Source organism: Zeus faber (assembly GCF_960531495.2).
Source record: "Zeus faber genome assembly, chromosome: 1".
NCBI classification, from domain to species: domain Eukaryota; kingdom Metazoa; phylum Chordata; class Actinopteri; order Zeiformes; family Zeidae; genus Zeus; species Zeus faber.
The window spans coordinates 31117261-31129527 of NC_137193.1; the positions used below are offsets into that span (position 1 = coordinate 31117261).

The following is a 12267-nucleotide window of genomic DNA, read 5'->3' on the forward strand; positions in this document are numbered from 1 at the left end:
GGCTCTCGCTCTGTTTACCCATGCTGCGCCTGGCAGCCGTCTGCGTGCTCAGGATTATCAGAGGCCCTGGCTTTCAGCACCACTCACAATTTCTTGGGAAGGGGGGGAGGATAAGGGTCTGAGGGCAAGCTGCAGTGGGGGTGGCAGTGGTGGTGGTCTTTCTGCAGTTCCAGATTTCCAAAATTCTCTCTCTACCAAGAGCTTTCTGCGACTTTGCTGCTCTGCCGGTTGTTTGGGAGGTTTTCTTTTCGGGTGAATTCAACAGGAGGAAGGGCGGGAAAAGGAGGAGGAGGAGGAGGAGCGGTGCGGTGTGGTGGGGCTGGGGGCTGGGACGTTGGATGTCCTGTGTGATGGACCACTCTCTGTTCGGGTGTCTGCGCAGCCCCCATGGCCCGGCGCCGGGCCCCCACCCGCACCCGGCGTTCGGGCCGTCACCGCTGACCCTCCGCGCCCGGACGGACGTTCACGGGCCCTCCTCCTATCACGAACTGTCGAGTCCCTCGCCTCCCTGCGTCTATCCCGGGGCAGAGAGTGGGGGTCTGTACCGGGGCGGCCACCTGTCCCAGCAGCGGCCCCTCCACCCACAGCACCAGCAGCACCCACAAGCGACCTGGCACGTACCGCCGCAGATGCCCGCGTCCGACGCCCGGCACGGCCTCTGCCTGCCGTCGGCCGATTCGGCCCCTGCCCCAGCGGCGCACGTCATGTGCGCCCCAAACCACGGTTTGGGTGGGGGCGGAGGCAGGGGCGACGCCGGCGGGTTGGTTATCTCTCCCCCGGAGAAGCCCGACAGGAGGAGGTGTAAAGGGAAGAGTGACAATTCAGGTAAGATTTTTGTTATGAGCTCAATTCTTATCCCCTTTTTGATATCTATGCCTCCCAACAAGTATCTTTCTTTGGTGTTCACGTTATAAAAAGTAGAGGTTTAACAGAATTTTGTGATGAATGGATTATTTTATGTGCAGTACAAAACTAGCTCGTCTCAAACTATGGTACTTAAAGGATTTTCTTCAAGGACCTTCACGTTTCAATTCAGAATTAATGTAGATGTTTCATTTATTATAGAATGGACTTGGCATCTTAGACGACTTAGACGAAGCGTCATGGACTTAGAGAGCCACTTTATTTACTGGATGCTTCATCTTCCTCATACCTACCTCATCATACCCCTTGGTCCAGAGGTGAGGGGACGGCGATGTTGTCAATTCTAAAGGCAATTAAAGAAAAAGGCAGGTGTCGTAGCAAAGGAGTGAAGAAAAAAAAAATTGGGACGGAAAGGTTCTTTGGGGAACCAAAAATGAGTGACCAAAAATGAAGGAACCATTTTTTATTATAATCACTATTTTGTTGTATTAATTTTCCTGTCTGTAGTAGTTTGGGAAGTTAGTTATCAGGTTGTGAGCTATACCACAGCTTTAGGTGTTTATGGGTTTTAATCATTCAAGAAGCGTAACACACATAAAATTGTACCAAATATCGTTTTTGAAACAATTTTCTCTCTTTTTTTTTATGTATTCTGTGGATAGACTCCTTATGAAGTTTAACAGTCATTTTTGGTTGTTGGAGTACTAAACATTTTGAGAAAAACTAAAAAGTTGCAGTTTCCATTATTAAACTCAATTTTGCTCTACTCACAATTCCGATACAACTATGCATTCAAAAAGATGTAAATATGTCAATTTTTTCAAATTGCATTTCAAGAAAAGACTTAATGTGAACCATGCACATTAAATTAATGATAGTGTAGCATGTCTTTTACAGATCAAAACATATCTCCATACAGGTGCAGAGGCCTTCAGCTATCACATTCAAGATTTCAAGTTGTTTATTTCTCGAGCATACATATATGTAATGAAATGACAGCCGGACACATTTTAAATAATGTTATTATATTATGTTATTAAATTAATGTTAGCTTGATGCAATGAATTTCCTCTTTAGGAAAAAAAAAAGATTCCAATAAATTTACGATTTCAGAAAAATAAATAAATAAATGCATCTGGTTGATTTTTGATGTATTTATTTCTATGTGGAATTGAAATAATGTTAAATTACAAAATATTTGGAAACAGAATAAAGAATAAATCTTTTTCAAGCCTCGTCATTTTCTTATAATTACAATAACCTTGTAAGCAAAGCCAGACTCTCTCTTTTTTATGGGGTGCAGCAGCCACGGGGCATTTATAAGCTACAGGTGCAGTTTGTGTGGAGGCCACCTTTTTGACTTCTTACAATAGGTACACCTGGGTTTTTTTGATAGGCAGCTGTTTATGGCCTTTGTACAGACCTTTCTATCACAGCTGCACTTTTGTTTCAGGAAAAAAAAAAAAAAACACCCAGAATCATTTCGACACAACGGCGGCCATAATAAATTCTCAGCATCCACTACGACAGGACAATATAAAGTATTATACTGTATACTGTCAGGTCTTACCAGGGTGGTCGGACACTTAAAGGATATGCTATGGTCTTTACCCCAATACACCATTTAAACACTGTTTTGCACAAAGTTGCATGGACGTTCGTTTTATTGCCGTGCAATGAAATCCGAGCAAAATGAATTAAGTGAGTATATCAGTCATGATATCAGATATATCAATATCAGATATCATGGGGAATTGCTTTTAGAAATAGCTGAGAGAGCGAGCCTCAATCTTTCTGAAAGCATAAAGCAAGAACTAAAGCATCTGACTCACTGGAGTGCATGGAAACTGGCCGAAAAGGTAAAAGTTTGAGAATTCTATGGGGCATTGAAAAACAAAAACCCTATCCTTTAAACACAGTGATGGATTCCACCCTGCAGTCTTCAATATCCTGTTTCCATTGGCTTTATCAACAGAATAATAGTAATAATAAAAACGACGGTCCATCATACAGCCATTGAATATCAAACTTTTCAAGTTTGGTGCTGGGCTGGAGATTTTGGCGCAAAATTCACTGTTGTCGAATAAGTGATATACATTTTATATTTCAACAGGAATCACAGCAATGACACAGTATTTTCTGGAGAAAATAAAAGTTTTACCGCTTGCATTTCCACACATCAACACATGGTTGCCATGGATCAAAACATCTTGTACGCACGTGTGAAGCACCTTTAAAATGGCCAATTTAAGTGTATAAAAAAACCCCACAAAATCATAGAAACTCCCTCAAAGACGTTTCGAGCTCTACCTGATATCTATAGTTCAGTCTGTGCCTGGGGTAGAGTGTTAGCGCAATGCTAGCCAACGATTAGCATTGAAAAGATGTTTATAGGTCCTGGCTAAAGCCAAATTCAGTTAAACAAGCAACATTTGGTTCAGAAGTAAAAATTTAGGTGACGTCTTTGTCTAATAGCAATTAAAATAATGATCAAAAATGTGGAATTGCTTTAGCTAATAGTGGGCTATGCTTATCCTGGCGATTTCCAGGGTAAATGAGAGCTAAACACTCTAATTTGTCGGACTTAATTAATTGACACCAGAATGGGACAGGCTAGTAACCGCGATTTTACCGCATTTTCACCGTCAATAAAGTTGAAATAATCATAAAAGATGTTTCATTTTGAAATGAGCTCGAAATGCTCTCCACTTCTCCCGGTCATTCCCAGGGTGAACGGGGGCTGAACTCCGCGGGACTTAATTCACAGCGGAATGAGACCCAACTCTCCCAACGCGGTGCCAGCCCAGCGCCCGTGTTGTTGAAAGGGAAGGAAGCCTGACCTTCCCGCGAGTAATGGCCGACGAAAGGCCGGCGAAAAATTTTGAATCTCAGGTAGACGCTTGTAGGTCACGTTTGCCGCAAACACATGGGAAAACCATTTGCAAAGCGGCGGGCGGACTTGTGCCGAAAGCCAGGCCAAATAGACGTGTAATTGGACGTGCGCGGCTGCCAAGGTCACTTCTCTAATTTTCCTGTGTCGTTTGCCGGCGCTAGGAAAGTTTGCGTTGATTGACAGATTGAACAGAGAAGGGAAATGGAGGCCTCTGCCAGCACACGCGCCCCAAATCCTATTTCCCCACTCCAACGCAGAACCACATCCTTCAGTCAGGGTAGTTTTTCCATTTTTAGTAGAATCTTTTTTTTTTTTCGTTTTTTTTTTTTTTTTTTAAATGGAAGCTAAATCCAAGGTGGACATTCTGGAGGAGATGATGACAATCATTTTTGAAACGGATTCTTACGTTAGACTTACACACTGTAACAGGTATGTTGAAATGATACGATACTAAATCAATGGAAAATGCAAAATCTCTCGTGCAAAAAGAGGAATATGGAGCGGAAGCCGCAACACCACACACACGCGCGCACACGCGCACACGCGCACACACACACACACACACACGTGGCAGCCTTTTTAAAGTGTGCAAGACTAATGACCTCACAATAAAGGGGCGGCTGGCACCCCAAATAGCTCTGTCTTTGCTTTTCTTTGTGTTTCGGCTTCAGACAGGGGCCCTGCTGTGTATCAAACACCCCCACCCCTCCTCCTCCGACCGTATTCTTCCCTTCTCTTTTCACAAGACTATGTGCTGCTGTGGCTGGAAAATGTTCTGTTTCTCATTTCAGAGTCCCAGGACGGGAGCTATAAGTCAGACGCGCACGGCAAGCCCAGGAAGGAGCGCACGGCCTTCACCAAGGAGCAGATCCGAGAGCTGGAGTCGGAGTTCGCGCACCACAACTATCTGACGCGGCTGCGGCGCTACGAGATAGCCGTCAACCTCGACCTGACAGAGAGACAAGTATGTCGCACTCCCGAGCGGTTGAAAGGCCTTTTGTTAACCAGGAAAAAACGGGCCAGAAACACACTCAATACCAAATATCGCGAAAATCCAACATCCGCTCATCCAGAATTATCATCGTTTTCCCGCCAAAAGAAACAGTGAAACGTAATTTGACTTTCAATTCGGATAATTGTGGTTATTATCAATGTCCCCGTTGAGCAGGAAGCTACGCTGGATTTATATGGCTCAGAGTAAAAGGAGAAAAAAAAAAGCTTCACGGGACGTAACCACTGAACTGTGTTTTGACATTAGCGAACGATTGGACGTGTCATGCTAACGCTCGGAGGCTAATCAATTCCAAACCGCCCAGACGGTTTGAAAAGTCAGCGCCGCAGGGTCTCTGTGTCTGCAAAGTGACTCTCTGATGATGTGTCAGGATCCAGATGTTTTCCTTAATGCGCTCACACAGCGCTGGGCATGAAATATATATAGTAATAATAATATATATATATATATGTATATATTTTTTTTCGAGGTGGCAGAGCCCAGCTAGCACACCCCCTCGCTGTCTCCTGTTGGAGTTTTTAAAGCGTTTGGAAACAGTTGAAGGCCATCTCTAGTGTTTTGGCATTTCTGAGTGACCAAATGTGTTTTCTTATTTTCTGGCAGTCGATTCCACAGGCACTGGCACACGTTTCTGACACATCACTGAATATTATCCCTTTTTACACAAGTTTGTGTTGGTGAGAATATGCTTTATGTATCACTGGTTGTCATGGCCTTGGTAGCGCCTGAAGTTTGATGTCAAACCACAGTCACAATTTCTGAAACATTGAGTGAGGACGTGAAATTGGCTGGAATGTGGCCTTTCAAAAGTCTTCACAGGCGCAAAGTCGGTCTGATGTATTTAGTCAGGTTTTAGTGGTGCCCAAAATGTGCCCAAACCAGCTCTTTGATTCTTGCAGCGAGTTTATGGGGGTATTTTAATGTGTGGCTTTAGTGCTTCATTCAAAGGGAAAATAATTGCATATCAGGATGTGCAATCTCTTGCCAATAGCAATTGCTCAGCAAATACAAATTCATACCCGCATGAACCCAGGTCTTGAAGATTTCCTTGCATCTAGAATGGACCGGTGATGCAAAACCTGTGAACGATAAGTTCATAGTGAACTATTCCTATATAGGACTTGATTCCGTTGGCGACTTGGTAAGTGCATCCAGGCACGCAGGCATTCACTGAGACTCGAATCTCAAACAAAAACAGCCTAGAGCCCTGAGTCGTGAGTCTCGCATGCGCCCCAAGCAGAGGCAATGACGCGAGTCTCGTATATGTGCTTCAAGCCCTGCAACAAATCTTCTACTCGCGCACAAAGAATAATCACTGAGGATGAAATGAATGTGAAGAAAGTATGAAGGCATTTGGCATAATACACATGAATTATGTCATTATGCAATATGCAATTATGCATTCAAATGAATTATCACATTGATTTCCACCTTGCATTCCAACTTAAGTAATTTTGGCAGAATTCAATGATTCTCGTGGAAATTCCATTCACAACACAGTGCTTGACTGTCGTTACACAAACTGAATCAAATGAACGAAGAGTCATAAAATTTCATTTAATCGAATCACTCGAGTCACTCGCATACAGTAGAGCCAAATTTATTATGTGAGTCAAACTTTTCATCGCTAGAATGAGCACAAACAGAATATTTGAGGAAGTACAAAACTCTGTCCACGCCCACCGGCGCTTCGGGAGAATTGTCTGGCTGAGCCCGACCGTTGTGGCCACGGCCAAGAAAACCCACTCACGATTTAGAGGTCTTCCTGACTGGTCCCTCAGCACTCCCTTCCCCCCGTGTTGACTTGACTCCCCAAATGTTTCCCAATGTCCGTCCAATAAATCTGTATGCGTGTGTGTACAGGGGTCCGTCTTGGATCCGGCCAACCATTTTGTTTCTGCACCCCTATTATTGTCTTCCACCTCCCACTGCTGCATTCGTAATTTATTTATTTGGAACTCTTATTAGCTGGCGAGCGGAACAGCTACTCCTGTGGTCCAACACCTAAAAGAGGACATTATTTGCACATAGCATACTATATTAAAGAAAGAAAACACAAGATACAAGAAAACGGAAAGTAAGGACATTTGACAAACCACAGGATTCGCTCTGTAGGCAGCTTTTATTTCTATTAGCGAAACTGAATTATTTTTCGTGTACATGGGCGGCGAGGCGTGTTGGGTGTGGCTACCTTTAGGCTGTTTATAAGAAAACAAGCTACACATGCCGGTGTGTACAGCAGCACTCCACTGTATGGCTCATCCTAAAATAAATCAGGGGCATGGTGATAGTCAGCAAATGTGGTAAATAGGCATATACGGTATAAACTGTGTGTGTGTGTGTGTGTGTGTGTGTGTGTATATATATATATTTATATATATATATATATATATATATATATATATATATAAATACATAATATATGTGTGTGTGTGTGTGTGTGTGTGTGTGTGTGTGTATGTGTGTGTGTGTGTGAGACTGTTGATTTGTGTGTTGGAGTCCGGGTAGGTGGACAGACTGACTGGGACCCAGATCGGTCCTTGGTTCCGTTTAAGGCAAAAGCTTAATCATCGCCACGGAGACGCAAATACTGACCAAGCCTTGGAGTTGTCAGGGAATGGGGTGTGTTTGTGGGTGGGGTGTGGGTGGGGTGTGGGGTGTGGACGGGGGGTTGCTGTGATTCATACATCAGCACATACCTGACTGTGTTGGAATAAGATAGCCCTGGCGACTCATCGCATAAGAACTAAGTCTTACACAATTATGCTCAGCTCACCCCCCCTCCCAAAAACAAAATAAAAAACCTGTCTTCCCTCTGCCTACATTAAATGTGGAACCGCACTGATCTAAACTGATGACAATTTGATCCTGCAGCGTATTGCTGCCAGTTGAAATGAGCCGATGTGACCCTTGGGAGTTTGGATGAGCTCATGCCTTGTGAGCAGGCAAGAAGTCTGAGCTGGCAGGAGCCTGTTCCACTGAGCCCGTAAATCTCTCTCTCTCTCTCTCTCTCTCACACACACACACACACACACACACACACACACACACACACACAAACATGCTTCAAATTGAGGGAGGTGTGAGGTTTCCTGATGGAGATGGACTCAGAGAGTTATTTTGACGGGGCTTTAGAAAACACATGCCAATATTAGCCGGCGGAGATCCTGGATCATTTTGTGCGATTCATTAATTTGTTCATATGCGTCGCCGCCTCTGAGGATTATCGCGGTTGCCAATTGCAGCCAGTTCCTCACATGAACCGTCAGGACCGCAAACATCCAAATGGTTTGGCTCAAAGCGCCACAATACAGCAGCTCTGGGAATAAAGATAAGTTCCGAACAAGAAACAAACTAAAAGGTACAGTGGTTTGAGGTTGTGTGTGGCAGTGCAATGTATTTCACCTGTTCAGCAACCGTTCGCTGACCTCCCCTTCTCTGCAATTGCTCTAAACATCACATGATGTGCTATGTCAGAGGTGATGAGTACGACTGCAACATGCTTCTTTGGTTCATTTCCTCATTGTTTTGTACTCATTGTTCGTGTTGGGTACAGAGACAGTCGCCTTCTGGGAAATGTTTTTTTGGTGGTTCTTTTTTGTGAAGTTTCTTTGTCGGGTACCTTTATCAACGAGACTGTGGGGCGAATTCACAAAGGGATCGCGTGGCTCTCGCATCCGCTAAACCGACCCAAATTACAGAAAAAGCAAGCGTCGAATTCACAAAGCACCCGGAAACAGTGAAATGCATTGCTAACTACGCTGCCACGCAAATGGGCGTCTTTAAATGAGGTATTATGCATGCATTGCCCTGATTTACTTTGTCACATAGATCATTTTGATCAGACGCCACAGACCAAGGGCAAATTGCACTCAGCTGCAAAACTTTATGGGTGTGTTTGCGCTAACATATCATTTGCACGATATCTTTTGTGAATTGGACGCTTAGAGGGTATTAGTGGCCGCAGTCCATTCTTTTTGAATTCGCCCCAAAGTGCGCTTGGTTAGTAAAATGCGACCGGGCCTCAGCAAAATAAATTGTAAACGCTTTTCCTTTTTGAGGCTGAGCCTTGCTGAAGTTTTAAAAATGTTCTCTTGGTGGAAGTGGTGAATCACTGTGCTTATTAAACTCATTTTGTTCCGGTCACTATAAAGATGCATAGTCACTGATGTTTTGAGTAGGAATCTTGAACGATTCGTGAATAGCAAACGATTCGTTCACAGCGAATTAATCGTTCATAGCGAACAAAGATTTGAGGTTACTAAGTAGTTGGCAAAATCGTTTTTCGTTAGTTTAATTTGCGATTCTGTTACTGCAGCCAGGCACACTGGTATTCACTTAGTCCGAATCTCGACTCACCGAGATTCGCGAAACGAAAAGAGCCGTGAACTGCGAGCGTGCAGAGGCAATGAATCCTGAATCAATTCATGAACACTCATTTCATTCATTCATTTCGTTCATTTTGAGGATTTCTTAGAAGACATTCATTCGCGTACCTCTCTGCTTTTTCTGAGTACCACGGCACAAGCAACGTTTTTTTCCGAACAAACTGGAACGTCGCACACATAATCCCGATTGACGGCTGACGTTTTTGTCTCCACTCAGGTGAAGGTGTGGTTTCAGAACAGGAGGATGAAGTGGAAGAGGGTCAAAGGGGGTCAACAGGGGGCAGTGGCACAGGACAAGGAACTGGTGGACGCGAAAAAGGGGACGCTGCTGCCCTCTGAGTTCTCTGGCGCGGCGGGACTTCACCGCGCCGTCAACTCGCCTGGCCACGAGGAGAGTCCCGACAGCGACCAGAGCTCGGAGCACGCCCACTCCTGACCCACCCAGCGACGCCGCACTCGTCTCCTCCTCATCTTCCTCTTCCTCAAGAGCGCTTCCTCGTTTTGTTTTTTTCCGCCAGCAGAGGCCGTTTTGAAACATTGTCCCTGCGGGAAAGAGGACGGACTGAGCAGGAGTGAAAAAATAATAATACTGGACGAGTTCAACTTTTACACAAGTTAAAAAAATGGCAACCCTAAAACAGACTTTAAACCTTGTGAGCGAAGCCCGCCTACAGTGGGATTAAAATTTGACTTGGTGAACATTCCAAAGATGCTCTGCATTAATTACAAACTTCGATTTTGCACTGTTGAGGATTTGCTTGAATCAAATTCTACTGAACTAATTAAATAAGATATACCAAAGAAGGAAAGTAGATGTACCCACAGATTTTACCCTGGACGTACATTTCTGTATTTATTTTTCGCATCACAATTTAAGGCAATGAGCAATGGTCGGCATCTTTCTGTTCATCCTTTTGTCAGTTTAAACGATTCACTGAAAAAAAAACCCTGGAATTGGCTTCCAAACCAAATAAATCTGAACATCTAAAGATATGTCTTTGGGAATTCTTGGACAATTAATGAATACTTGACTACATTTTTTACGTGATATAAATAATTTTACATTTTATTCTCTATATATTCTCCATCTATATTCTCTATCAGGGTGCATCAAAGTGTGTAGAGTGGTATTTTGGGGGAAAAAAAAAGTAAAGTATTTGAAGTATTATATAGAAAATAATATTTGAATGAAGCCAAATGATCTGCCCATGAGTTGAGAAAAGTTGACTTAATATTTCTTGAACCAAAAAAACCTATCACTGACTATAACAGAATAATCCATTACACAATCCTAGACTATTAATGTACAAAAAAAAAGAAAAAAAAGAATAACAATCTGTTTATCTTTAAGATGTTCTGGGTTGTTAAGATTTCAATTTTTTTGCAATGTACACAAGCCGCTAGTTATTCTGAAACTTTCAAGTTTGGATTGAGCATTATTGTGGCTTTCCGCATCCCCCAGGCAGGAACACATGGTGGACGTTGGATTTGTAGGCGGGCTGCGGTTCAAATCTAGACCCAGCGTTCGGTCTCCGTGCAAGATGTATTCGATTAGGCCCTTTGGCTTAGACGCCATTGTCTTGATCAAAGTGGTCGGAAACACCAGTCCCGGGGTTGACATAGTCTATTTTCGACAAGATAATGAATGAGAATGAATGAGCGCTCACTAGGGCTTGTCGTAACTGCCAAGCGACTTGAAGGCCTTTATGGTTGACAGAGCTGTTTAAACGCAACATGATGAATCTGTCCCGCCAGAAGCAAACCGCACCAAAGAGACCAACGGGGGATCAACACACACACGCTTTGAAGCCATAAGCCAATGCAAACCAAGAACATGCATAAAATAAACACACAAATGAATACGCCATTGATAGTGTTTCTTAAAGGGATACTCGAAGATGCAAGATGTACTGTATTGCTCAAATAACTCTGTTTTTGATGTGCTGGAAGGTATATTTCCTTAATTTCACCGGAGCTGGGCTAGTTGATCCCATCTGCAGCCATGCATTGAGCTAACACAGTTAGCATGTAGCCCATCAGTGTCTCGGTTGTGGACACAGGAATGAAACTGGTCTTGACATTCTCATCTGTATCTGGGTAAGACAGACAAAAAGCACATTTTCCCAGAAAAAAACTGGACCATTCCTTTTATATGCGTTGGAAACAATGCACAACCGTACAAGTACAATAGCGTGCTTGATTGAAAAGAATTCAAAATCTTTATCCAAGGTGATTATGTAGAAGTTTTATGTAGATCTCCTGAAGCTAATAAAGGTTCCTTGCAGTACCTGAATTGCAGGTCTGGTGTGACAATTATGTTCTGATTTACAAGGGCCCTTATTGAAAGTGCCTGAACCACATGCCCCACAATGCATCAGGAACAGAATGCGGTTGCCGTTATTCTGGGTGTTGGAACACTTTGCTTCAACAGTGTGAGAAAATGCCATTGCGAAAGTTGGATATCTAATTATTCCCCTGCTATAATTCACTTAAATGGACTGCTCTTCTTTCAAAGCCCTGGTGTGTTTAGGAATGTGTCTGGCCTGTGTAACTTTTGGTCTTGGATGAACCCTCCACTTTGACCCCTTGGGGGACAGGGCTTTCCTCTAGCAGGAAGTTTGATGTTGTCATTACGGCGTGCCATGCCAAGAGCAACAGCGCCAACTAAAGACTTTTCCACATTGGGATCAGACTCTCCAGCTAGACCTCTCCAACAAAATGATTTAGCGTAATTTGCGGCACATTGCACTGGTGTTGATAGATGGTGTCCACTGTGGTGTCATACCTCCAGTGATATTATGCGGATATTGTGCGATTCCACTATCACAAGTCAACACGTCCGCCGGGGCCAGGTTGTGAATGTGGGGAAACAGTACCTTGAACCACTTTCACTGGCAAAAACAAACTTTCACAAACAGTTTTTGCTTTGTAAAGAGTTTCATTTTGTCCTCTTGGGCAACTGAGTTTCTTTAGGATGAACATCTACCCTGGAGGTGTGTGCTTTGGGTTTCTCTCAGTTTTTTAGCAGACTTGGATTAAAAAAAATAAAAGGGGGATAATCATCATCTGTGAAGAATAAACTGACACGTGTTTATTTCAATAATCAGGCG

The 12267-nt window shown here is 43.5% G+C and overlaps 1 protein-coding gene across 1 annotated transcript; it reads left to right on the forward strand.

Annotated features, from left to right (window-relative positions):
* The first annotated feature begins 108 nt into the window (after nt 1-108).
* meox2b (mesenchyme homeobox 2b) lies at nt 109-11992 on the forward strand. The gene is made up of 3 exons (XM_080018701.1): nt 109-825; nt 4549-4721; nt 9375-11992. The coding sequence occupies exons 1-3, from the start codon at nt 339-341 to the stop codon at nt 9591-9593; spliced, it is 879 nt and encodes a 292-aa protein (XP_079874827.1). The 5' UTR covers nt 109-338; the 3' UTR covers nt 9594-11992.
* Nucleotides 11993-12267: the final 275 nt, after the last annotated feature.

Coding starts and splice junctions, on each gene's coding strand:
- meox2b (XM_080018701.1), top strand. CDS start 339: ATGTCCTGTGTGATGGACCACTCTCTGTTCGGGTGTCTGCGCAGCCCC. Junction 826..4,548: donor AGGGAAGAGTGACAATTCAG/GTAAGATTTTTG, acceptor TTCTCATTTCAG/AGTCCCAGGACGGGAGCTAT. Junction 4,722..9,374: donor TCGACCTGACAGAGAGACAA/GTATGTCGCACT, acceptor GTCTCCACTCAG/GTGAAGGTGTGGTTTCAGAA.